The sequence below is a fragment of the Talpa europaea genome, assembly GCF_964194135.1.
Source record: "Talpa europaea genome assembly, chromosome: 10".
Taxonomy (NCBI): Eukaryota; Metazoa; Chordata; class Mammalia; order Eulipotyphla; family Talpidae; genus Talpa; species Talpa europaea.
This window is the reverse complement of record NC_140077.1, coordinates 38,155,114-38,179,216: the sequence shown is the minus strand read 5'-3', so window position 1 is coordinate 38,179,216 and position 24,103 is coordinate 38,155,114. Positions and strand designations below refer to the sequence as shown.

The following is a 24,103-nucleotide window of genomic DNA, read 5'->3' as shown; positions in this document are numbered from 1 at the left end:
CCCTCCTCCAGGGCCTCAGTTGTCCTTCATTTCATACAGGAACTTATTATGTTTCACTGGCCACTTCTGCTTAGTCTCCCCTTTAGAGTCAAGGAGTGGGATTGGGCCCTAGATTCGGGGCTAGGTGTTGAGAGTGGTGATTTTTCATCCTCTGCTTTAATAAAGTGAGGACAGGTATTTATTTCATGTCTCTTTAAACTGTTGGGTGAAACATAAACATATTCAAGAAAACTCTTGATGCTTAGTGTTTAATAGGAAAAGGAGAAGGGAAATGAACTGGGGGTAAAAAAAGGAGAAGGGAGGGAGAGGGAAGAAGCACTACTTACGCCGTTTGCAGCCGCATTTTTTTATTCTTTTGGGATCTGTGATGTCATCATGACAGGCTTTGCAGTAAAAAAATGCCCTGGAGAAAGAGAATGGAAAAACTGACACATTTCATAATCCACCCAAATGAAATGAGTACCACATTTCCTCCACTGTGGTGCCAAATTAATGAAACACGCCAGCACTAATTTCCTTTAATCTTTTGAAAGGTTTAGACGTTTACAGACGGAAATGTTTGTTGCAAGAGCATTTATTCCAAATACAGGACTCTGTGATTTGAGTTAGTGCTTCTTTTAATAAACTTTCATTTGAAAAGGAATGGGGGGAAAGGTTGCTGATGTGACACGTGGAGTCTGCTCCCTTGTCTTTCGATTTTGAGGGCCAGCCTCAAGACAGCTCATCCAGAACACATGTTCTGCAGCCTGGGCCCATGGCGGGGAAGTGGGACACATCTCCAAGACCCTCGCAGTCTGGACAAATACCCACTAAAGAAGGCACAAGGATGATGTTTGTCCAGCAAATAAAAATATTTGCCTTGTCACTTTGAAAGCTCCTTTTCTTTGTAGCTGAAGTGTGAAATGTCGGGGGTGGGGAGCAGGAGAGGGCGGTAAATAATACCCATGAATCAAGTGTTTTTTTTTTTTTTTTTTTTTTTTCCCAAATCCTTCCTGGGATCTCAGAGCTCCTATTTACTCCAAAACTGTTTCATAGACTCCCATGCCCTGGGGCACTAAGACATGGACTAAAGGTTTTCTTCTCTCTAGGATGCACAGCTCAGCTGACCACTGGACTGGGGTGGTCAGAGGGTATCAGAGGGTTGGGATGGGTAGGAGACCTAGAAGAAAGAGTAGACATTCACTTCATCTAACTTGTGTCAATGTGTAATAACAAAGTACATTGACTGTATCAAAGATATTCTAGATGAGGTAAAATAGGATCATTCAAGGACTATTAAAATGCACAGTGTCTAGAAGAAAAGTACTAGAATTCTATGTCCTTTCAGTACTGAGGAGGTCATAAAGTTCACTGGAGGAGCCTTACAACCACTCAACATGGGGATTAACAAAATCTCTGGCTTAATGCCTTCACCACTTCCAACATGAAATTGCATGGCAGGTATAAACATGGTCCTTCCTTAACCAGGGCTAAAAGATGTAACACTATTCTTGACTTTTTTATTCCCGGGTTCCTTTTAATATTTTTCACGGGAGCTGCATTTATGATTGGCACTGGTTGGAAATCAACGATAAGACTTTCATATCTGGAAGATTTTGCAGATCTTGCAGCCAAAGTCTCTGGAACTCAGTGTCCTCATCTCTGAATGGAGGAGGTTGTCATGACCTGTCTAAAGTCATCCTGTGTTGGAACTTGGCTGGCTCCAGAGCTTCTAACTCCAAGCCCAATGCTTTCTTCCTTAGAAGCTCAGCCACTATTTCTTCAAATGCCAGTTTTCATCAATGTTGCAAAAAACAAAGAGAAGGTATGGATGGTTTGCCCTGAACTGACATCTTGGCTAAAAACCAAACCAATGGTAATGTGCCTTGAAAAGTGAAGGACAGGAAAGAAGAAAACAAATTTTTCCCACATCCTTTGTCCATTTCATTTTCTCCTTCATTTGATGTTCCTACCTGTAGTATTAATGGTAACAATAATAGCTAACATTTATAGGCCACAGACTATATGCTGGATGCTGTTTTAAGCATTTTTATAAGCATTAATGCATTTGATCCTCAAACAATCCTCTGAAGCAGGTACGGTTATTATCTCTGTTTTGCAAATAAAGACTGAAATTTAGCAACCTGCCCAGGGCTACACTGTGCTAAAAGAAATCTATGCAGTCTAATACCAGAGCCCAAGATCTTAAAAACATCTCTCTACTAAAGAGATGATGAAATGATAGGTCTGAATAAACTGTTGAAAGATAAAACCTGATTACTTCATGAATTAAAGCTGGATTCTGAAAGCGAAATAGTCACAGGGGCCAGACAGATAAAGCTAATGAGTGAAATGGGTTAAGGGTGTGGTCTCAGGTGACTGGAGACATAGCACCCGAATGGGGGTGGGAGGGGAGCAGAGGATTTCAGCTCCAGTTGAATTTTTCCAAGTGGCAGTTCAAGCAAGCACCATTCTCTTCGCCATCTATTTCTGCCTCTTTCATGTTCACCTGGCAGAGCTCCTTGTGACTATACAGCTGACCTGAGTAGCCGAGTGTGGCCAGGGAAAGGAAACACAACTGTGCTGACTGATCTCACTTGCAAACAATGGGCATATATTCTGGGGCCTTCTACACTCTTCAGGATCTACTCTGGACCTCCTTCTCCTGCCTCAACCCTCCCTCCCTATTTGGCTCCCCACCTACTCTCCCACTCACACCACCCTTTCCTCCAGTAGCTTTTGGCTGGTGACCCTGCCACACACGTCATCAGGAAGACCAGTCCCACATCCTGCAAGGCTGCCTTGTTTGTTCTTTGGTTTCTCATTGTGTTTGGCCAGTGGGAGAGCCAGTAGTGAGAAGAGATGAATTCCTCCTCACCAGGTCATGAAATGGTAGGGTCAACATTTCTCTACTGAAGGAAGCAGCTCCTTCCAGGCAGCCATTCTTACACTGCAACCTCTCACACCGGGTTCTGACAGCGCTCCCTCTTTATGATTCTGCTGAGCTCTGGCTGAGAGTGGCTCTACTTTCTTGCCATCTCTTGTCGGCTTTCCTTAATCCTCTGCCAACAACTTTACAGAGTCTCCTCATAAACCTTCTTCCTTGTTCCCATTAAAGTATCACATGCTTCTTTCCAGAACCTTCATTGACACGGCACCCATATTTATATCTCTAGCCCGTGTCTTTCCCCAGAACTACAGAATCTTAGCTGCAACTGCCTTTGTGACATCTTCGCGTGTCTATTGGTACATCTCTTCTATTTAACACAGTTTAACTTAGCTCAAATAGAATTCTTAATTCCCTGCCTCCCAAACTTGCCCCTCCTCCTGCTCCCCCTAACTAAGGAAGATGGGCCACCATCCACCCAATTGCATCAGCTTCAAATCCAGGCTGTAGTCTCGATTGTTCTTTCCCCCCTCACTCAGTTCATCAGTGAGTGCCCTGGACTCACCAAAATATATTCTTAATTGGTTTCACTTCTCTCTACCTCCACTCACCAGTCTAGTCCAATCTCTCACCTAAACGACACAGTCACTTACCAGTCTCCTGGCCTCCTGGCCTCCTCTCCTGTTCTGTTACATTCCATTCTCTACGTTGCAGATGGAGAGACTTTTTTTAATAATCTAAACCAGATTATGTCCTCCAGCTTAAACCATCAGTGACTCTATTTTATAACAAACCATTCCCTGACCTTCTCCCCAATGTCATCCCTCTACTTAACTCTTCCACTCACGCTTCCTTTCCTTCTGTTCCCTGAACACAACAAACTTGTTCCCACCACATGTTCTCTTCCCTTCTGATCTTTCTGTGATGGGCTCTTTCCCATCACCTTGGTCTGTGCTCAAACATCACTCCCTCAGAGCAGCCATCACTTATACCGAACCCGAATCAGTGAGCCAGTGACATAAATTCTTTGCATTATGAATAAACCACTGCAGTTCTCTCCTCCCTGGGAATGTGCATTCACAAGAGCAGGGATTTCTCTCCATTGCTCACCACTGTTTCCCTGATGCCCAGTACAGAGTGCTCTAGAAAGTGAACAACCAACAGACATTTGATGAATGAGAATTCTGCCCAGTAATGCTAGTTCTTCGAAGTTTTCAGGAGAAACTATAACAAGGATTTCTGCATAAAAGTGTATAACTTTTTCAGTTTGGCAACATTTTTTTTTTAATTGTGACTCTAAAGAATCATGTCTGCAAATCAAACTGAGTCACAGAGCCACGGCTTTGTGATGCTGATATTAAATAAAGATTACATGCCAAGGTTATTTTTAAAAGGAAATATTCAGTGGCAAGGCATGAAAGACAAAAACCTGAATGTTCATCCCAAAGTAACCTTTCTAAGAGTGCATATGGATAGTTCTACTCCTCTTTCCCTACAACACAGCATCTGTAAGTTTCTATGAGCTATAGAATCCATTAACTTCTTTTGTTGCTTTTTGCAGCAAAGGGTACAAACTCAATACTAGATCATCATTATCTACTTTTCCATTTTTACAAAACTTGTTTAGTTTCATTCAAATCTCCAATGTCCTTTCTGTGGTTTTCTGCAGTCTTCATCTATTTGAAATCCCCTAACTGACAACATTTGCTCTGACACATCACACACCATGGAAAATTACAGGCTGGTGTTGTAGCTGATTGTGTCAGCAAGTATTTGTGAATACCATAAAGCACCGAAATGAGACATATTGCACTCCCTAATATAGGAGGTAATTTGTTTTTTGGACTGCCTGGTATTTGTGACATTCATTAGTGAGAGATGCAATAGGAAATAGAATTACTCAAATGGGAGCTTCATGCTATATTTGCTATCTGGGATCTATGTGATCTATGGGCCGCTGGGCTCCCCACCCCCTGTGTGTGCAGCTAAGATGCTGCTTCCAGCTTCTGTCTGGACATGAGCATGACTTTTCCTTCCAGAAGACCTAAGCATGGGGAGCTTCAGTCCCACTCACCCCTACTTTCTCCTCTCAGGTGAGACCAGTTCTTGGGGGTCTCCTGAAGAACAGTGAGGATCCATGAACTGGGTAAGGGGATTTTCCTCTCCCAGGAATGGCAATCCTTTTCCAATTTGCAGAAGTAAATTTGTCATTCAATAGATCAGCTTTAAAGATTTTTTTATCTTTGGCTTTCCCATCCCATTTTTTTTCTCTAAAAGTTTTAATAACTGATATGGCTAGTTCATAAGCGTGGATGAGGAAAAAGAAAATAATAAGCATCCATTGTCACCAATATTAGTTGTGTGCTCAGCATACCAAGCTCACCTCCAGTGTACACTCTGAACTGAACTTCTGGCTTTTAAATCCTCTCTTTAATACTCACTAGCAGAGTGAGTAAGTAAGTCAGCCAACTTGTGCTTCAGTCCCTCATGTAGGAAATGGGAATACTACATATCTCAGGAGGCTGGTGAGGGAATTAAATGAATCCATCAATACCTGGTACTTAGTACCTTGAATGGTACTGGCACTTTTTAAATGTTACCTAAGAATTTGCTAGTATTATTGTATTTGGTAGAAAGTGGGTTTTAAAAAGGAAAGACCAATTCCAAACCAGGCTCTGCATTTGCTTATGTGTTGTGATGACTTGGACAAATTTATCTATTACAGATGAAGAAACCAAAGTCCTGAGTGTTTTAGAAGACTTACCTTGTAAGGTTATTTTGAGCAGTAGCAATAAAGAATATAGAACAACTAGCACAGACCTGGCTTGGAGTAGGGGTTCAGTAAGTGAAGACAATGGACTCATGTAAATAATTATAGAATGTCCCAATTAAATTAAATGTCCCTATTATTAAAATGTTTAAAACACTGTCTGTAATATTACCATTGAGCTGAATGTCACATTTGTGTCACATTTTCTGCTCATAAATTTCCCCAGTTCACAGGATAGAATCAAACATAACAATATTCCAGGGTCTTCTACAAAGAGTCCTATGATTGTCTAGGGTACTTAGGTTTAAGGACATGAATAAAAGTGGCCTTTGATGAAACAAAGAAATCCGGGGCTGAAGAACCGAACTTGACAACTTCAAATATTTACTTATAAGGTCACAAGTAGAAATATAACTAGTTTAGTATTTCATATGAAATTAATTCAAACCTTTGAGATTCCATTTGGCATTCAAAGTAGAAAATGGTAATTCTGGAGTAAGTTTGCCCAGATAACATTAAGTAAGGATCACGAGACAACAGGCCAGTTGTCCAATTAACTCCTATTTACATAGGGTTTTGGGTTATGAAGAATCACTTCAGCTCACTGAGCCTCAGTTTCCTTCCTTGGAAAAATGATGTCACAGCTGATGAGGCCCTCATAGTTCTAAAATGTTATTTTTTCACCCAAAGACATGAAATTGGTTATATAAACATGAGTCCATTTGAAAGCACAATCTCTTTTTTGGAAGACTTGACACCTTATAGACTTGTTAAGGAATTATGAGGTTAGTGTCCTCCACATATGAAAAGCATGCCTACCTCCATGGGTTAAGATACCTATGTTGGGGCCAGAGCGGAAGGTAGCTTAAAATAAGCACTTACCTTTTAACTTCTTTGGCATCACTTGCGATGAAAAATCCTAAAGTACCTTCTTGTATCTTAAGATGGTTTCCAGGGTTAATTAATATACTGCTCAGTGAACAAAAACAAAGAAAAAAGACATATTTGTAAGGTCATTTTCTGAATAAAATCTTGAAGGCTACACCATATTCTTCATTTGATAGGGGCCCCACTAGTCTAATGCTGTCCCCAAAGATTTTTGTCGAGAGCCTGATTCTACTGTCCTACATATTTAGTTGAATAATGCCATCATAAAGCTCTACTGCTTAATTTCCAGGCTGGCATATTCCCATTTGTGGAAATCAAAGGTTTTATGTTTTAGGGCCAGGTTTACATAATAGGGCTGCCATCATAGGCTTCTGACTTGAAGCAAGTAATCCCACCCTGTGGAAACTGCTGTTGATGCCCATCATTGAGTGACATTGGTCTAATTAATAAAGCAATTGGTCTAATTAATAAAGCTATTGCTACACCAATTTTCCACCAGATGACAGAGCATTAATGGGACCCCTATATGCATATGGAAACATACATGTATACACACCACATATTACTGCGGGGAATGGTACAAGACACCCATAACCAATCAGAAGCAAACAGAACATCTGCATGACACTGATAAGGACATGGAAGTAGGTTCCATGTGCAGCCTATGTAGAAACACCCAAACAGTGAGAAAAAGAAGAATGTAGGAATTTGGAAATAATGATTTCAGGCTGCTATTTAAAAAAAAAAAAAACAAAAAAACAGAAGGGAGTGTTTGGATAAGGTGTGCATCTAGTATATTCTGATTGAGGCAAATTGTAATTAGAAAACAAATGCAAATTACCCCTTAAAAAAACCTTCCCTTACAAAAAAATATAAATCCACATATACACTGTCCTAGTTCAAAGTGGAATAAATAGATTAGCTGACCAATTTGTATGTGGACCGACAGAAGAGATAAATGTGTCCTAATCTAATAAATGGATGAAACAAACAAGTTTAATTTTCTGCAGATCAAAAGCTGAATACAGGAATGTGTTACACAGACTGAGATGAGGCTTTGGGCTTAATGGACATGGAGTTTAGGGTGTCTAAATGCAGCAATAGAAGTAATAGAGATGTTCTTTGATCTGACAAGCTGGTGTTTAAGGTAATAGATGTTTGAAATCAGGCTAAAGGAAGTCCCTAGTTGTCTAAAACAATCAAAATGGAGGATGGTAATTAACATGTAATCTTTTTCTGTTGGTAAAACTATTCCAGAAAAGTGGTGTGGCTGACAGAGTGATGCATCTATAGCTATACAGGAAGGACACAGGTGAGTTTCTGTTCTCTTGGGCAAGCCCAGAATGGACCATTATTGCAAAATAATGGTTGTGGTCACAAGAACAGCACCATTACCCACAATGAGACCTGACAGAAGGAAGCCAATCCTGTGCCATTGCTGTTATTAACGCTAAATAATCACCAGTATCTATGAAGATGGCTGTTCAGCCCTAGAATGGCAGGCAGCAATGGGATCCCTCAGAAGTCAGGAAACCGCAGGTTTTGCTAAGAGCCCAGCTGGCAACAGGCAGGGGTTTGGGGAGACATCTCCTCAGCTCCCCTCCAACTCTTTATGTTGTTTAACAGTCCTCTGATTTTTCATAACCATGAGGGGCAAAGGGTCAGAGCTTAAGGTTTAAATGAATTCATTTCTTAAAGCTAACCCAATGCCATTTTTAGAAAGGCAGTATTCTGGACTTTGCACACATTCACACCCTCTTTCCTTTGAGGCAGTTCTTGCATGCCCTGGCCAATACCACACAATGGATCCAAATTGCCAGCATTGCCAGGTAGTAGCTTTCTGACTGTGGGTCACTAAACCTCCCTAGAACTCAATTTTCTCACCTAACAGATGGGAATGGTGGTAATCGTGGCCTTTCTTAGGGGACAGAATGAGATAAGGCACAGAAGGCTCAATGCATATTGGCTATTATTTTCTACTACTTATTATTGCCCCCAAATAAGCCAAGAGCATATTTTATTTTCAATGGAATTATCAGATTTTCTTTAGCTGGTCCCATGGATGGCACACAGGCTGTACTCTGTCCATATAAGGTAAAGTTACTGGGGAAGAACTATATAATCCAGAATAATGTACAAGGACATACATGAAAAATTCCATGTACTTGTGGAGTATCGAGGAGCTAATGTCTTCAATTTGGAAAAGTCTACATTTTGATATGTATTCATATGAGAGTGTAAAATAAGCTGAGTGGAAAAAAAAATCCTATCATGATTTCAACAATGCAATTCAAAAGGAGAAATTTGACAGTCATCAATGTCTAGGTGACATATTCGCACAAAACAAGCTTTGCACAGAGCCCCACTTCCTTTTTTTACATTACATGCTTCATTAATTGCACTCCAGTGATCAAAACCCACTGTGTCATGGTGGGAATACGGAGATGGCAAGGTTCCTATCAATGAAAAGTTTCTTTTTATTTCCTTGTTCTTTATCAACAGTGAACAAGAATTGGCCTACAGTGAGAATAGGGGATTGTCATTCCAGAGGCTGCAGGCTGAGATAATTTATTACAGCCTTCAACCTTGTTTTAGTCAAGTTAGTGTGATAGGGAGGAAAGATGCTAGGCACCAATGGCAAGCTTGTTTGTGCTCAAATCTCAAGTTTGCTACCAGGGGGTTAAGAAGAAGTACAAGTACAAGGCAAGTACTCAGGTCCCATGAGTTCAGGGCCTGGCCTTGGCCACATGGATGCAGCTAAGTCTCACTTTCCTTATCTGAAAATGAAATGAATACTCACACCCTTACAGTGTCACTACGAGAATTAAAATGCTTTGTGCTACCATAGAGTAGGTTCTTAATACTTGGTCACTATTAATAGTAAGCAAGGTAATTCCAACAACTGAATGAGAGATAGGTAATTTCTTATAGCATTACAGTTTTCCATATTGTCCTTGGTATTATAATAAACTACTTAGGAGGTACCCTATTTTTATTGAAAGATCATTTTACTCACTGCACTATGCAAAATATTTTATCCCTGCATAACATCTGGAGATGGACTAATTCGGATTGGCTTTTGGCTGCACGGCACAGGATTTCTCCATTAAACTTTATGGCACCAAAAGTACCCCCAAGGATATCGCTGACTGCATGATTCCAGGAGGCCCTCTTGCTCTCTTGGACTGGGGTGGGAGGGTTGAATTCATCTCTATGTGAGGTGTGAGGCTGTATCATTTGTGCCTATTCAGATCAGGCTAAGCCGGTCTTCTGGATGGGAATCAAAAGAAGGAACTCAGCTCTTGAGACAAATGAAGGCAAGAGATCTGGATTTCACTCATGTAATTAAGGGTTTTGGAAAGAAGCATGCGCCCCTGATTCTGGGGGAGCATGACACATAATACTCCCCGCGTCAAGGTACAAAGTTCCAAAGACTCTGAGGAAATACACTACTCTTTTTGATATTTTAGACTTTAAGTCTTCTATTCACATTCCAAACACAGAAAGTTTAAATAGTGTTAATCTTCCTCTTTTTGAAAGCATGAAAAGATAAGGCTCCCAGACAGAAGTGACTTGTTTTTTCCTGCAGAGTGCCTACTACCCTTCGAATTTGCTATTGACCTCCCGACGGGAACACGCAAATCTTTCCAAAGATCTTTGATCTCTTAAAAGAGTATTCCATGTTAAGTTTGTTTTGTTCTCATGGCTGCCAAAAGTCTCCCTCCCTGTGCATCACTTTAAATCAGTCTCTGGCTCCAATTTGGTCTAATTCACTAGCTTATCAGAGATAAACTTCAAGATGTGTCATGTGAAGAATCAAAAAATTCTCTAAGAAAAAGCCCATATATCAATTAACAGAATTCCAATAGGGACATCTTCTTGGCAGAGGTGGACTTTCTCTCATTTCAAGGAACCTATAAATAATCCTCTTTCTTCTATGACCTTGTTAATTTCAATTGCAAACATTCAGCAACAGCTGGCAACAAGGGGCCAGTGTGATCTGGATAGTCACAAATTTCCCAAAGGATACTTGCTCTTTTTCATTTGTTCTCAGACTAGATTCATATCTAGACTTAGCCTTGGTTCCCTCACCACTATATGAAGCACATATGTATTTCTGTAGGGAACCCATTAGTTGAGTTAAGGAGTAACAAAAAGCACGATTGTATTTTTTTTTTTTTGTGGGACCCTCGCCAGTGGCCGGGGATCGAAGTGGTGCTGCAGAGGCTGCGGGCAGCCTCGCAACCCAGCGTTCAACCGCTGTGCCACCAGGGGAGGCCCACGATTGTATTTTATTTATTTTTGTAAATAAGTTTCTCACAGTAGCAAGTATAAAGCCCTGCTTGCGATAGACACTTTTCAACTACTTGCTGAATGAAAAGAAACAAAAGCTAAAACATACCACTGGAGTCAATTCCAAAAATTGTTCCTTTTCTCTCTGCTAAGGAGAGAGGTAATCACAGCTGTCCTTTCAAAGTCTAAGTTGCAATTCTCATCAGTCAAACCGACCAAAAAAATGTCCATACTACTGCGAGAAGGTTAACAAATGAACCCACAATCTCCCAGACACAGTAAGTAGAAATACGCAAATACACATGGTTGCTAGGAAAATAGAAAGCACAGAGTTGGAGTAAGTGACTACAATATTAAAAGCACTACTCATGTAGAGCTGAAATCTGTGTTCCTAAGTATAGGATCTGTTGAGCAGGGATCTGTTGAGTATAGGATCTGTTGACCTGTCCTGCCAGGTCCCTCCAGCAGAGGAGCTCGAGACCTCCAATTGTGTCAGGTTCTGTGGTGTGTGTCTCTTACTGAACCTTGGTCAGGTCAGAGATCTGGGGCTTAATAGAGGGAAATGTTTCATTCCCTTTCTCCATCACTAGACTCAACAACTGGGAAACATGATTCTTTCTCTCATTGTCATGAACTATACTTGTCTGTAATTTTGGAGACAACCAATAATTGATAATTCAGCTGAAGTGGATTTTTTTAAGGAAACTTTTCTCCATTATGAAGATACATTTTTTCATATTTCTCTCCACTCCCCTTAAATTTTGGTAGGTGTAATGTACCATTCCCCAAGCAATTACAAAAATATCACTCACATGAGACTATAGCTTGTACTTGATAACATGGTAATTATATCTGTGTCTAGCAAGCTAATGGGACTTCATTCACTAGAATAAGAGAAAAATCAGTATCTAAGACCTCTGTTCATGCTGAACCCAGATGAATCACACCACCGACAAGTGGCCTCTTGGACCAAACAAGGTCATTTACTATTGATACTGGATAGGGTTTTAAGCGAATTGTTTCTCACTCAGGAAGTACAAGTAACCTGCATTACAGGCTATGTTGGGGCACAGCCTGCAGAGAACCCAAATCTCAAATATTATTGCCTTTCTGGAACTTTTCATTTTTTCTGGACTTCAAAATACGTGTTGCCTGGAGTCCCACACAACTAGACACACACACTTTTACTTATAGATTGTATGAAGAGACACAGTTATGTTTTCCATGCTTCGATATACTTAAGCAAAGTTCACTTACACAAAGACAGCATAATAAAGATTGCTCCCAGCTGGTTAGAGTCAAATAGCCACCACGCGGTCCACCATTGACACGAGCAAGGACTTATTTAGCTCGAATCCATCTCAATAATTTTAGAAATGGTACTTTAAAATATATTTTGCACATAAGGGAAATAGCCATCTGGGCAGGGGAAGAGATAGTTCTTTGGGGGAGGATAATGCTGGAGGTTTGGTTCTGGGAGCAAGCCACGTGACTTTCTGGTACACTTCAGGACGAGTCATGCCTCATCACAACATGCCTTCACCACAAGATCAGAGGACTCAAAGGTCAAGAGCCAAGAGCAGAGGTGCAACCACTGGTGGACCTTTGAAGATGCAAAGTGTTGCAGTAACTTCTCGCAGTTGGATCATATCAATAATACCAAACTGTCAGGAAGCCACCTCTATTTTCACACATCTACTCAAAAAATAACATAAAAATCGGACTTTGGAAAGAGGTCCAGATACATACACACACAGCACACACACACACATACACACACAATTACGAACACAAACATATGATGGTGATTACAGCCACAGAGAAAAACAACTCTTGAGAAGATGAACATGTGAGCATCTCAATAGTATGTTTTCAACAATACTGTCTTAGAGAACATTACTGAAAAACCACACTGGAAATATTAACCCAAAAAGTTAAAAAAAAAAAAAAGGTCATTGATGACAATTTGGTCATGCTTCATGCAACATAAAATAGCAGCAAAACAGGGTGAGGTCACATGGTGAAAGTTGAGGTACTTCCTACTGAGAAACATGCCCAAACAAGCTAGGAAAAAAAAAAATAGAGCCATGAGTTCATCTCCGTAGACAGTACTCATTGAGTGAATCAAATGAGATAATCTGGTGATTCAGTAGCTGTGTTGCAAGTCTTTACTGAGTACTGCCTAAGAAATAAAATCAGCAAAATGTTATCAAAGAAAGTAGAAAGAAAGAGTTAGGTGTAAGGACTTGGTCTCTGTTTTGTGGATAAAAGGACATGAATCTGCTCTACAAACTGGAAACCAGACACAGAGAGAAGGGGGTCACTGGGAATGTGGATGTGGTATGTAGACAAATGGCCCCACAGAGTCTGGTGGACACCGAGACACAGCAGGACAGGACAGAAACAGACACCAAGGGCCGGAGACACACGTCCTCCTTTTCAACTTTAATATCACTTGTTCCCATCATTGGTGCCATATCTGAAAACAGAATTGATGGTGCCTATTTTTTTTTTTTTTTTAGGTTTCCTGCAAAGAAGTTAGTGCGTCATCAAAGGAATCAACAAATCAAAGAAAAGCAATATGCTACTTTCAATGTTATGTACTCTGGGTGGAGAGGGTTTTAAAATAGGTAAAAATACATAGATATATACTACACAAGGGAATGAGATTATATATACATGTACACACAAGTATATGTATATATAATCTCTGTCTTCCTGAATTCTTGACAAATGGTTAGTCCTGTGGTTGGAAGTGAAGATAGAGGGTGGAGGTTGGGAGGAAAGTTAACGAAGAGTGCATACCGCTTTCGGCTTCTGCAAAACGACAAGAAAAGAATTTAAAATCAAACAATTTGATAATAAATTGACTGACACCAGAAGGAAAGAAGGAATAAAACCTTTGTTTCAAATTATTCGAAGGATGCATGTGAAAACAAGGTTTTTCAGCAAAGCATGGAAACAGTATTGTGGGGTGAGACAACAAAGGAGGGAGTTAAATAGGTTGGAGGCAGGGGGTGGAACGGAGAAGCAGGATTCTCTGAATTTTAACACCTGGTGACTTAGAAAATGTGAAAGGACTGGAAATAGGGAATTTTAAAGTGAAGGCAAAAGTCAAAATTATTATCCAGCAGTGTCAAAAATCTCAATTATTTTAAATATGGCCATTGCTTTTGATATTAACCATGTTTTCTCGTAGGCATGATCCACATTCCCTCAAACACACCTTTTTCCACAAGAACCAATGTGCTTCCACACTGAGACCAAGCCACATTTGAGATCAAAGCTGGCAACTGCACATAGAAAGCCAAAACAAAGCCAAACAAGTTCTTTTGCCCATTTCTTTAAAAAAAAAAAGAAAAGAAAACTAAAAACTGCCTATGTTTACAAATACGGCTTTGTTAAAAACATCTCAGATTTGTGAATTCCTTGGAAGATCCCTCAAAAAAAAAAAAAAAAAGATTTTTCTTCCGGGAAAGCTCTGAGTTATTTTTCTTAGACTGGTGACAGGGGATTCACACTGAACCATTAACAGCCTTTCTCTCTCCCTCCTTGTGACCGGAAGGTGGCAGGTGGGAGATGAGTGGTCAAGGTTCAGAGTGCTGTGAAAATTATTCCAGAAGAGTTGAGAGACACTATTCAGCATCAGTCACATCATGACACTTCTTTGAGAGATACACAAAAGTGATAAAGAGATAACACTGAGTTGCACAGAGATTTACTGACTTGGCAACACGAAGAATATCATTTGCAAAAACTCAGGATACATGTTTCCCCTACACAGGGACAGGCAAGTATTGGCAACAAGATAGACAAACGGTGATCCCAGAAACAGCTACTTTGAATTGCCAGGACTCTCAGTTTTCCTGCAAATAATATTCTTCACTTTGCCAACATGGGATAGAAAAATGTATATCTATATACATATTTGTGAATGGCTGCAGCCATGTTCTTCATGTGGCCACCAAATCTACCAGTCTTTTCTTCCTTTTGGTTGATTTGGATTTTCAAAATAGCTTCACATTTGATCAGATTGACTTTGTGAGTAATCTGATCTGGTGGTTAAGGTAACAGAAAACATTGGATCGATTTGCTTCCAATCCAGTGTTTTTTTGGTCATAGAGACACATATTGTACATTTGGAAGTCTGGCTTTATTAAGTCATTCATCCAGATAATGGAAACTCCTTAAATGATGATAGCAGGAATCTTTGAGACCTGCCCTGCACTCTGCTCTGTTATTAAGGCGCATGTTGGAGGGAGGCTGCACTCCACATTTCTGAAGGAGGACTCATTTACTCTAGCTGGGAACAAACCAGGGATGTCATTTTAGAGGACAAAAGCATGAGCATTTCTCAATGAGCTCCCTTTCTCACAAAACTATCGATAAGAACTGGGGAGCAAAAATCATCCCTATTTTATCTATAATATATACAGTACTCCATCAACAAAATTCCTTGTTAATGTAATGCTGCCTTCTTCCAGCGTGATCTCATATATTGACTGGGGTGTTATCTATTTCAACCAGACCCAGTCCCTCATCAGTCTGATTTGTACATAATTAAGTGCAAAATAAATAAATAAAGAGAGCCCCTGCCTCTGAGCCCTGCTCTCCTGGCTAATTTACATGAAGCTGATATTCTGCCACCTGGATTTCAGTTGCACCGGGAGAAGCACATATGGTACACAATAGGCTGCTTGTAATTTGGCCATCAAGAGAGCTGGTATCTCCCATCACAGCTCTGCCCCTTGCCTGCTGCAAAGAAGGCCAGAGTCCACCTGCTTTTTGCTCACAGAGGGCAAAAAAGGGCTTTTAGGATGGGGTCTGCCCCAATTTTATGCTTCGAGAGTGCAAAGTACAAGTTGGCATGAGTGCCTCCTCCCTTTCCCCCATGAAACACTCTCTGAATGCCCATGGGGCTCGGGAGGCCAGGTGCATTGAGGACAGAAGTGTCAGTGTCTGGGGAAGCATGTCCTGAAATGTGCCGTAGAGACACAGAAATGTGGCATCAGGGTTCCAAGCAAATGAAAAGTGTGTAAGAGGGGAGAAGAGGACTCCGTGTTCTCAGGTTGCATTCTCACCGTCTCCAGTGTCAGCTGACCCCTGAGTCATAGCAAACTTACCGGCTCTCTCGGTTGGCAGACTTGTACTCAATGGCTATCATTAGGAGCTTGAGCTTCACAAAACACAGCCTGCAATGAGATGGAGAAACCTCCCAGTCAGTGCTTCTGAATAACCAGAGCCACATAACAAACACTGTTACAACCTCTTCATCTCCTAACGCAACTATCATCCCAGGGACCTTCCTTCCATAGTTACTGTGCCAAGGGGTGTCTTCCCCATCAAACCTGATTATTTGCAAGTGATAAGGTGCTGAATGTTCAAAGTGCAAATTGTACTCAGGTCTGGATGTCTAGACACAGATCCCAAGCAGGGATTTGTGCCGGGGGATTTATGCTGGGCCAGATTCATTAGTTACTCAGTCAGGTAGTAAAACGTTAACTGCAGGGGGAGGGAGGTATTTGGAGCAGCTGGACCTGTTATTTGGATTCCATTTCGGTCTTTTGTACAAATGGCTCAGATTGTTGTTCCGAGCAGACCCCTGTGTGCTCAGAATGATGACAATAATCTTTAGCCTCCATGTAAGTGCCCAGCACGTGACTAGGCACCTTCACTCCTGACTCCATCCAAGCTGTCTCTCACCTCATCTGCCCAGTGCTCTCACCCACAGCCCAGGCTGCTTTGAGGCTGACAGCTCCTGCCTCCGCACCTCTACCCCAGCAGGTTTCCTCTCCTCCTAACCCAGGCTCCCAGGCCCAGGGCAAAGCTAACCTCCCCTGGAGGTCTTCCCAGCTACTGCCACCCTCTGACTTCTGGGAACTCCTTCTCCACCCTGTCTGTAGCTACATCACCTAGCTTAGTCGATTTTATGCTAGCTGTGCTTGCTCCCTATGGTTTCATGAGTCTCTGAACTTTGTCTCCTCAACTGGGGTAACTTCTCTAAGAACATGGGACTTGTTTGCAATCCCCCAAACTGCTATACATGCAACCACGGATACTGAGAAGCTCAGTAAACAAATGGCTTCCCCATTTTCTCAGAAAATGATCAAAGGTTCAGTGAAATATTTACGCATAAAAATGTTTACATATTAAGATCGTATTATTTGTACAAAATGAAAATACTGAAAGCAATCTATTGATAAATGTCCAATAATACAGCAATGGTTAAATAAAGTATCGGACAACATGGTATTAGCATTCAAAATGACTTTTTGATGACTAGTACAATGTGTAAGATCAACAAATAACATTATGCAAACATAAACATGCAAATGACATGATGCAATTAGGTGAAAATATACATATATACTCATATAAATAAAAACTCACAAAGAAAAGAATGATATGTTTCCACTCTGAGCGTTATCACTTAAGTTTTAAGAACCTGAAAAAACTGCAAGGGGAAGAAGGTGCCGAATCACAGTTGAGGGCCTCCCTAAGGTCTCACCTAATCCACATAATATACCTAAGATGGAGATATTACCCCAGTTATTCAGATTTCCATTGAAATCTTTATATCATAGGTGATGTATATAAGGTACAGAAAATCCATGTACTTGTCCTTGTACCTTGAAGGACATCTTCATCCACTATTTTCTATTGGGAAATATAAGCAATAAACAAATATACAAGTGAATGCATAATAACTTTTCAGATGATAGAAAGTACTATGTAGAAAATATAACACCTAAGAGGACAGAGTACCAGAAGTTGTGTCATCTATGTTGGTCCAGGAGGACTGTTCTGAGGAGGTGACACTAGAGCACAGAGCACCAGAATAGGATGGAAAGAGGCAGGGGGTCTGCAGAAAGAGCCTTTTAAGAAGAGGACACCACAAGTGCAGGGTCCTGAGGCAGGAAGGAGCTAGAGAGCCTTAGGGACAGCAATAAGGCCAGCTAGGCTGCAGCTCAGTGAGCAATGCTGAGAGAGATGGTGATCAGTTCAGGGGAGAGCAGGATAGCGAAGACTTTGATGGACACAGCAAGGGGTTTTCAGTCTATTTCAAATGCAATAGGAGGCTTTTGGTTGACTTTAAATAGAAATCAGGCATAACCAGGTGTGCTGGACATGTGGATGTGTTGCTTGCAGGTAACATGCTAGGGAAGGTCTCAAGCTATCTGATGGGAATGAGACCAACTTCTCATTCCTACATGTGAGGCCTTGGTCCCCAAGTACTGGTGTCAACAGACAGACAGATTTCAAAGGACCACTTCCATGCAAGTGTATTTGGGCTCTTCTGGTGATTTGCAGGTTTTCTGATTCCTGCCAACAAACACTAATGACTTGGACTTTGTGCTGATTATGCAGTTTGCTGAAATATCAACCCATGTATCCAACTACAGCTGGAAAAATGCTCTTCTTAATTTATATCCCATAGAGCACTACTAGCATGCACCCTTTATGGGGCTATTACTTCTGTGCTTAAATTGTTTAAAATATCAGATAGCTTATGCAATGTTTGTTGAACCAAATTACCAGATTAAGTAACCACTTTCTAATGTGAATAGCAGTTAAATGCCAAAAACTCAAGGAGAAGGCTGACCTTAAGTTAGCCTGGATCATGAAAAGGCCAATTTGTTGATATTCCATGAGCAATGATTTGGGACTCTGGTGGTTCATGGAATCAAGGATCTTAATTGCTTAAAAGGATCTGATCCTACTGGTGAGAAGAGAAGAAATGGATCATAGTAATAAATTACGTGTTCCTAGCTCCTGCAATACCATTTACCAACCAGATATAAAAAGAAAGGAATTTTCTAATGCAGCAAAATCGATAAAATCTAAGTGGCCTTGTGTACATTCCTTACCTAGCAGGGGGTGGAACAACAGATCTCTGGGTTTTCTTTTACAACTTTCAAATCCATATGTAAGCTAACTCTAAACTGCCTTATAGAAGCCTCTTTTAAAAAACACTTTCACTCAAAACAAGACTTTTGCTTGCTGGCCAAAGAAACAGAGAGAAGAGGTACAGAATGATGAAAACAAAGTGATTCTCTGCCAAGTCTCACATCACAGACTTTCAGACTCAGGAACTTCAAGATTGGCTAGCACTGCCCAGTAGAAAATTCAAGGTCCAAAGAGGCTGGAAAGTGACAAGCTCAATGTCAAATGTCAAATACGTAAAAAAAAAAACAAAAGCAGAAATCAAGCAACTTGTTCAAGGTTAAGGCGGATTTTGTGTAGTAATGTTGAAAGTGGAACTCAAGTCTCAGTGCAGTGTGATTAACAGATGCTTCTCATAAAAACAGAGGAAATGAAGGGGTGGCCACAAGACCAATATGCACACATATTCTGTTGGTAAGTGCAGTGTTTTTTAAAAATTGGAATTAGAGAATAATAAGCTATTTCATATAAAAATTATCTTTTCAGCTTTCCTTGAAAATCAGATGTGGCCACATTAGAGACACATTTTCTAAATGCCTAAAAGACTCTGGAGTTTTGAAGCACTTATCCCTCTGAATGGGACTCATGATCTTCACTGTGCCACAGTCCCCACCACTCCCTATTACTCAGACATCTTACTCTTTATTGCTATTTGCCTATCGCCTAGAGGCATCTAAGTTTTTGATAGCTGCTCTAAGAAGCTTTCTCTGGATGTCTACTAAATACAAATCTTAAGTAATTTACAATTTACACTGGAAACAGAACTATAGTTTAACACAGTGTCCCCCCTTGTGTTAAATCAGGCATTTCCTTAGATTATTCCATAGGGAATTGGCCAATATCAGGTTGCTGAGCTTAGGCTGCACCTAGTGGGGATGCTGTGTGGAAGAGTAAGAGGGGACTAGCTACATTATAGTGTGGTGCTCAGTTGTGTGCTCATCACTCAGCCCCCTAGATTGAGCTTCTTCAAAGCAAGAGCCATGCTTTGTCTATCTGGCATTGAGCAAAATGCAAAAACGTAAGCTTTTAATAAGTGCTGATTAAATATATTATGAATGAATAGTGAGCAGAATTTCCTAAGTTGCTGGTATGATATAGAAAAGATAAATTGATAAACTAGGAGAGTCTAGATTAGCAGAGAAGGGAAGGAAACAAGTGTAGAATCATGAAACAAAGTGCTTCTTTTCTTACTCAACAGAAGCAGAAAGATTGAGAAAAAGAGGTGTAGAAGGAAATAGAAATAGCAACCTTGATATGCTCTGGGAATTTAGTTTCAGCCCTCAGTCCTCTAGGTGAAGATGTAAATACAATTCTAAGGTACAGACCAAAATCTCTATCCTGGAGACCCTCTACAGATCCTGTTATAAGGGATTAATTCCCAAGAGTAAGCCTCAAACAACCTAGAATTAATATCCTGAGGTTAAATATTTTCTTGCATCATTAGACACCACTTTGTAAAGCAAAATGGGCTTTGCTCATCCAGGCTTTCTAGTCATTTTTATGATTTTACTCACTCCATGGCATCTCAGTGTCTACAAGACTTGGGTGGGATGAGAAAGGATGCTAGGGCGAGGTAAAGGATAGGAGGAAGCAAAAAAGACTTCTATGTGATACATGGGGAAAAATCAGTCATAAGTTATCAATTCTTGGTTTCTAAAATAAAATGTCCCAGTATGTCCAGTGCAGGAAGTTGTTGCCAATTGCAAAAATAATTACAGGGGACTAGAAATGACTTCTTTCCTGGAAAAAAAAAAAGTCACTTGTCACAAAAAGGTCTTAAACCAGCAATCTGCAATAAAACTGTTGCAATAACAAGTTAGATTGCTTTCTTGATAATTATTAAGTAGAGGTCTACCAAATTTGACAACGACATTACAATGCCTTTTCTTTTTTTTTTTACTGCCAACATCATCTGTTAACTACAGTAGTTTCAACCCAGATGTTCCTGAACAAAGGCTCTTAAGAATTAGAGTCCAACTGTTTCTACCTACCCAGAGGGAAATAAATTGTTCTTGCCATTAAATCACCCCCTTGACTAGAAAGATTGCTTGCTGTGTGAATTAAGCACAGAAACCTGTCATAGAGATTGCATCTTCTATAATATGCTCAGAAAGAGTATGAAAAGATGTGGTTCGGGGCGGCTGAAGATGACTCACCTCAGGTGAGGTGGGTGAGCACAGAAGACACAGGCAGCCCTTACTGTGCCCTCTAAACCCAGCTCTACCTAGCAAAAGCCCCCCAGGAATGTCAGGCTGACTTGTAATCAGAGTAGATGCGGATGTAAATACTGCATATTGGGAAACCAGATCTAAAGAATCTAGGGATAGAATGAAAAAGATTCGCATTTAGAGCTTTGATTTAAAAAGACAGACTCTTGAAATGGAAACATCTAGTTAAAGAAAATTTGGAACAGCAGGATTTGTAAGGCTCGGCACCAAGAAAACAAAAGTGATTTAAAATGTTCATGAAGATGTTGCACAGATTCCATTTCTCAAAAGATTTGACAGTGCAGGAGTATGAAAGTTTTGGAACAACCCCAACGTTAAACACACACACACACACACACACACACACTCATACACATCCCCATAAGCTATGTAACATGAATTTAAAAATAATTACACTCTTTGATAGGGAAAATTAGCATTTGCCTAAAATGTGAATAAATGCATTTTTAGGAAGTTTTTCTGTTATTATTATTATTAATCAGAAATATACAATGAAAGGAAAAATTGTGTGTTTACTCTGTATACCCAGTACGAAGTCTAGCCCCTGGCATTCATCCCTTTTCTAACTCGACTCCCTTCCTGACCCTGCTTGTAGAGAATTCTAGATCCACCACTGCCTCTGTAACCTTCAATTAAAGGCTTAATAGATTTTATGGTCAGTAATTTATTTACAAACATGTAGAGGGTTATTGGTTACCTTCTGGGTCCCTGTAGTAGAAATAATTATAAATACTGTATTCCTATCTGCATTGATATATATATTTAGTTACAATTGCAACACTCCCAAAATAAGTGGATGGATAGGACCAGTTCTTTGAGAATTTTTTTTTTTTTAATTTGAGGTATGAGTCTCTCCTTAAGTCTCATAAAATGTTTATTCATGCAGACTGGCTGAATAAATCTACCATATAACAATAAGGGTGTGCTTGTTTCTTTCTGCTCCACCTTGAAATTTGGATGTCTTTCCCTAAAACCTAATGATTTCACAGAGCTCACATTAAACTAGCTCTGGTTTTCACAGCATAAAGAGCCCAGCTTTCTCTAGGTGGTTTTAAATTTTAAGTTCCTGTCCAGTGGTTTCACTGGAATGATCTGTCCATGCAAAACAACACAGAGTAAGAACATGGTTTTCTGAATTTTAGGGGCCCTCAATCCAGGTGGATGAAGAATCTCCCCTCCCCACGTTCTGGGACTAGCACAAAAGCAGCATGCTTACACCTGGACTTGGCGGTCGAACCTCTGCCCTTTAGCACAGGGGAAGATCTGATCTTTTCCCCAAGAGTTACCCAGGCATTAAATACTCCATGTCAAATCTGAATTTTAACTGCTCCATCAGCTGCAGGGGGACAGAGAGACACACACTGTATTATAAATACATCTTTTGTCCTAATCCCCTCTGAGCTGTAAAACCTGATACAATTAAGCTTTTATATTTTGCAAGTGATGAATGACTGACTTAATGTGCTCGCTGTGAGATGCAGAGCCTGGCACGCAGTGTTCTGGTGGTGGCCCAGGCTCTGAACCTGGGGTTTTCTCCTTCCCTCCTCCCTCCCTCCTCTCCCTCTGCCCTGATTTTCCTACCTGGAGGCAGGGGGTGCATCTTCAAGTTTGCAAGTCTCATGATAAAAACACTACAGCCGTTTCCGCCTAAAAACATCACATGTCGAAAGAAATCTGACTTGTATTTTTCTCCCTCTAAAGGGGAAATCAATGTGTTCTCCTTGGAAAATCTCAAAGAAGCCTGGGTATTCAGAGAGTTCTGTGTGGTACCATGTGACTCCCTGACTCCTGATTTTTTTTAGCCACTTAGAAGTATTTCATCCCTCTTTATCCCCAACCTCAATCCAACCTCAGTGACATCTCTTCCAGGAAGCCTCCCTTGGATACCCCCAGCCTCAAGAGGCTCTCTTTCCCTGTCACTCTCAGAATCTGTCTCCAAAGGTGTTCATCCATCAGGCACTGATCAATGGGTGCTCAGCTCTCTTTGAGGATGGGTGTGATGTTCCTTAGCCAGACTGCAAACTCTCAGAAGGCAACAGCTGTAGACAAGCAATGCTTTCCTTGGCATTTACAAGTACCGTTATTCATCTTTTCACATGCATATATTAGATCAAATCTAACTGCAGGTCCCTCTAGAGATGGTATCATGCTTGGCACAATAGCAAGAATATCCTAACCTCAATAAATATTTAGTTGATTGACTGGCTGGTGACTGGTGGCAGAATTTTCTAAATAGTAGAAGTAAATATAATCTGGAAGTCACTTGATGGGCAGAGGAGTGGTGGGAGAAGTAGGACAAGGGAAAAGGACATTAGCTAGTACTGAGAGATAAGTAATACCATTCCTATTTCAGAGATGAGCAAACCGGAGTAAGCAGTGAGTTGAAGGTCAGGCAGCTGGTAGTGATCAAAGGAAGGAGGCACACAGAGCTCAAATACCTTATCCCAAATCACATATCTAATAAGGGGTCTATCTGGGGCTTTGGCCCTGAGCCTTTTTAACACCACAGCTCATGATCCCTATAGGAACCATCCTAAATCAGGACCCTTTAGCAACAAGTATGGCCTCAAATCCCTGCCCCTCACTTCCTGAAGGCTTGGCACTGGCCACCTGTACCCTCCACAGTCACCAACTGAAAAAGGTGGAGAGTGAGAGGAAAAGAGAGCTAATGGGCTGTTGGTTGCAGAGATCAAAAGAAGGCACCCTCTCCTTCAGATCCCGAAGCAACTAAGTCTTGGTTGATACAGCCACACAGATCCAGGGGCAAGCCAGTTATGCATACCAAGGGGTGCTGATGATTTTTTAAAAAGATTTATTTATTTACTTATACAAGCACTGGGTACAATCAGAAGCGCGGGAGGGTGAGAGAATTCACCAGAGTCAGAGCAGGGAACAGAACAGGCAGACTGACAAAGTACACTGCTGAGGGGAGCAGCGGGCGGCAGGAGAGGTCTGCGCACCATGCGGGACCCTCGCCTGGCGGCTGCGGATCAAACCAACACTGCAGAGGCTGCGGGCAGCCTTGCAACCCAGCGCTCAACCACTGCACCACCGGGGAGACCCGGGTGCTGATGATTCTTAAAAGGAATAACCTATAAGCATCCTAAGGAAGGT

General features: G+C 40.9%; 1 protein-coding gene across 6 annotated transcripts in view; it reads right to left on the bottom strand.

Moving 5' to 3' along the window:
* The window catches only part of KCNMA1 (potassium calcium-activated channel subfamily M alpha 1), a gene marked incomplete at both ends in the record, with an annotated part of 673,962 nt that overhangs the window by 117,215 nt on the left and 532,644 nt on the right, over window positions 1-24,103 (bottom strand). For 3 of the 6 annotated variants that reach the window (XM_084245122.1, XM_084245124.1, XM_084245123.1), the window contains 4 exons: window positions 327-403; window positions 6,519-6,605; window positions 13,623-13,634; window positions 15,941-16,009. In XM_084245122.1, coding sequence (XP_084101248.1) covers window positions 327-403; window positions 6,519-6,605; window positions 13,623-13,634; window positions 15,941-16,009 — 245 coding nt within the window. The remainder of the gene's footprint in view (window positions 1-326; window positions 404-6,518; window positions 6,606-13,622; window positions 13,635-15,940; window positions 16,010-24,103) is intronic. The other 3 variants (XM_084245125.1, XM_084245126.1, XM_084245127.1) reach the window with 1 other exon arrangement.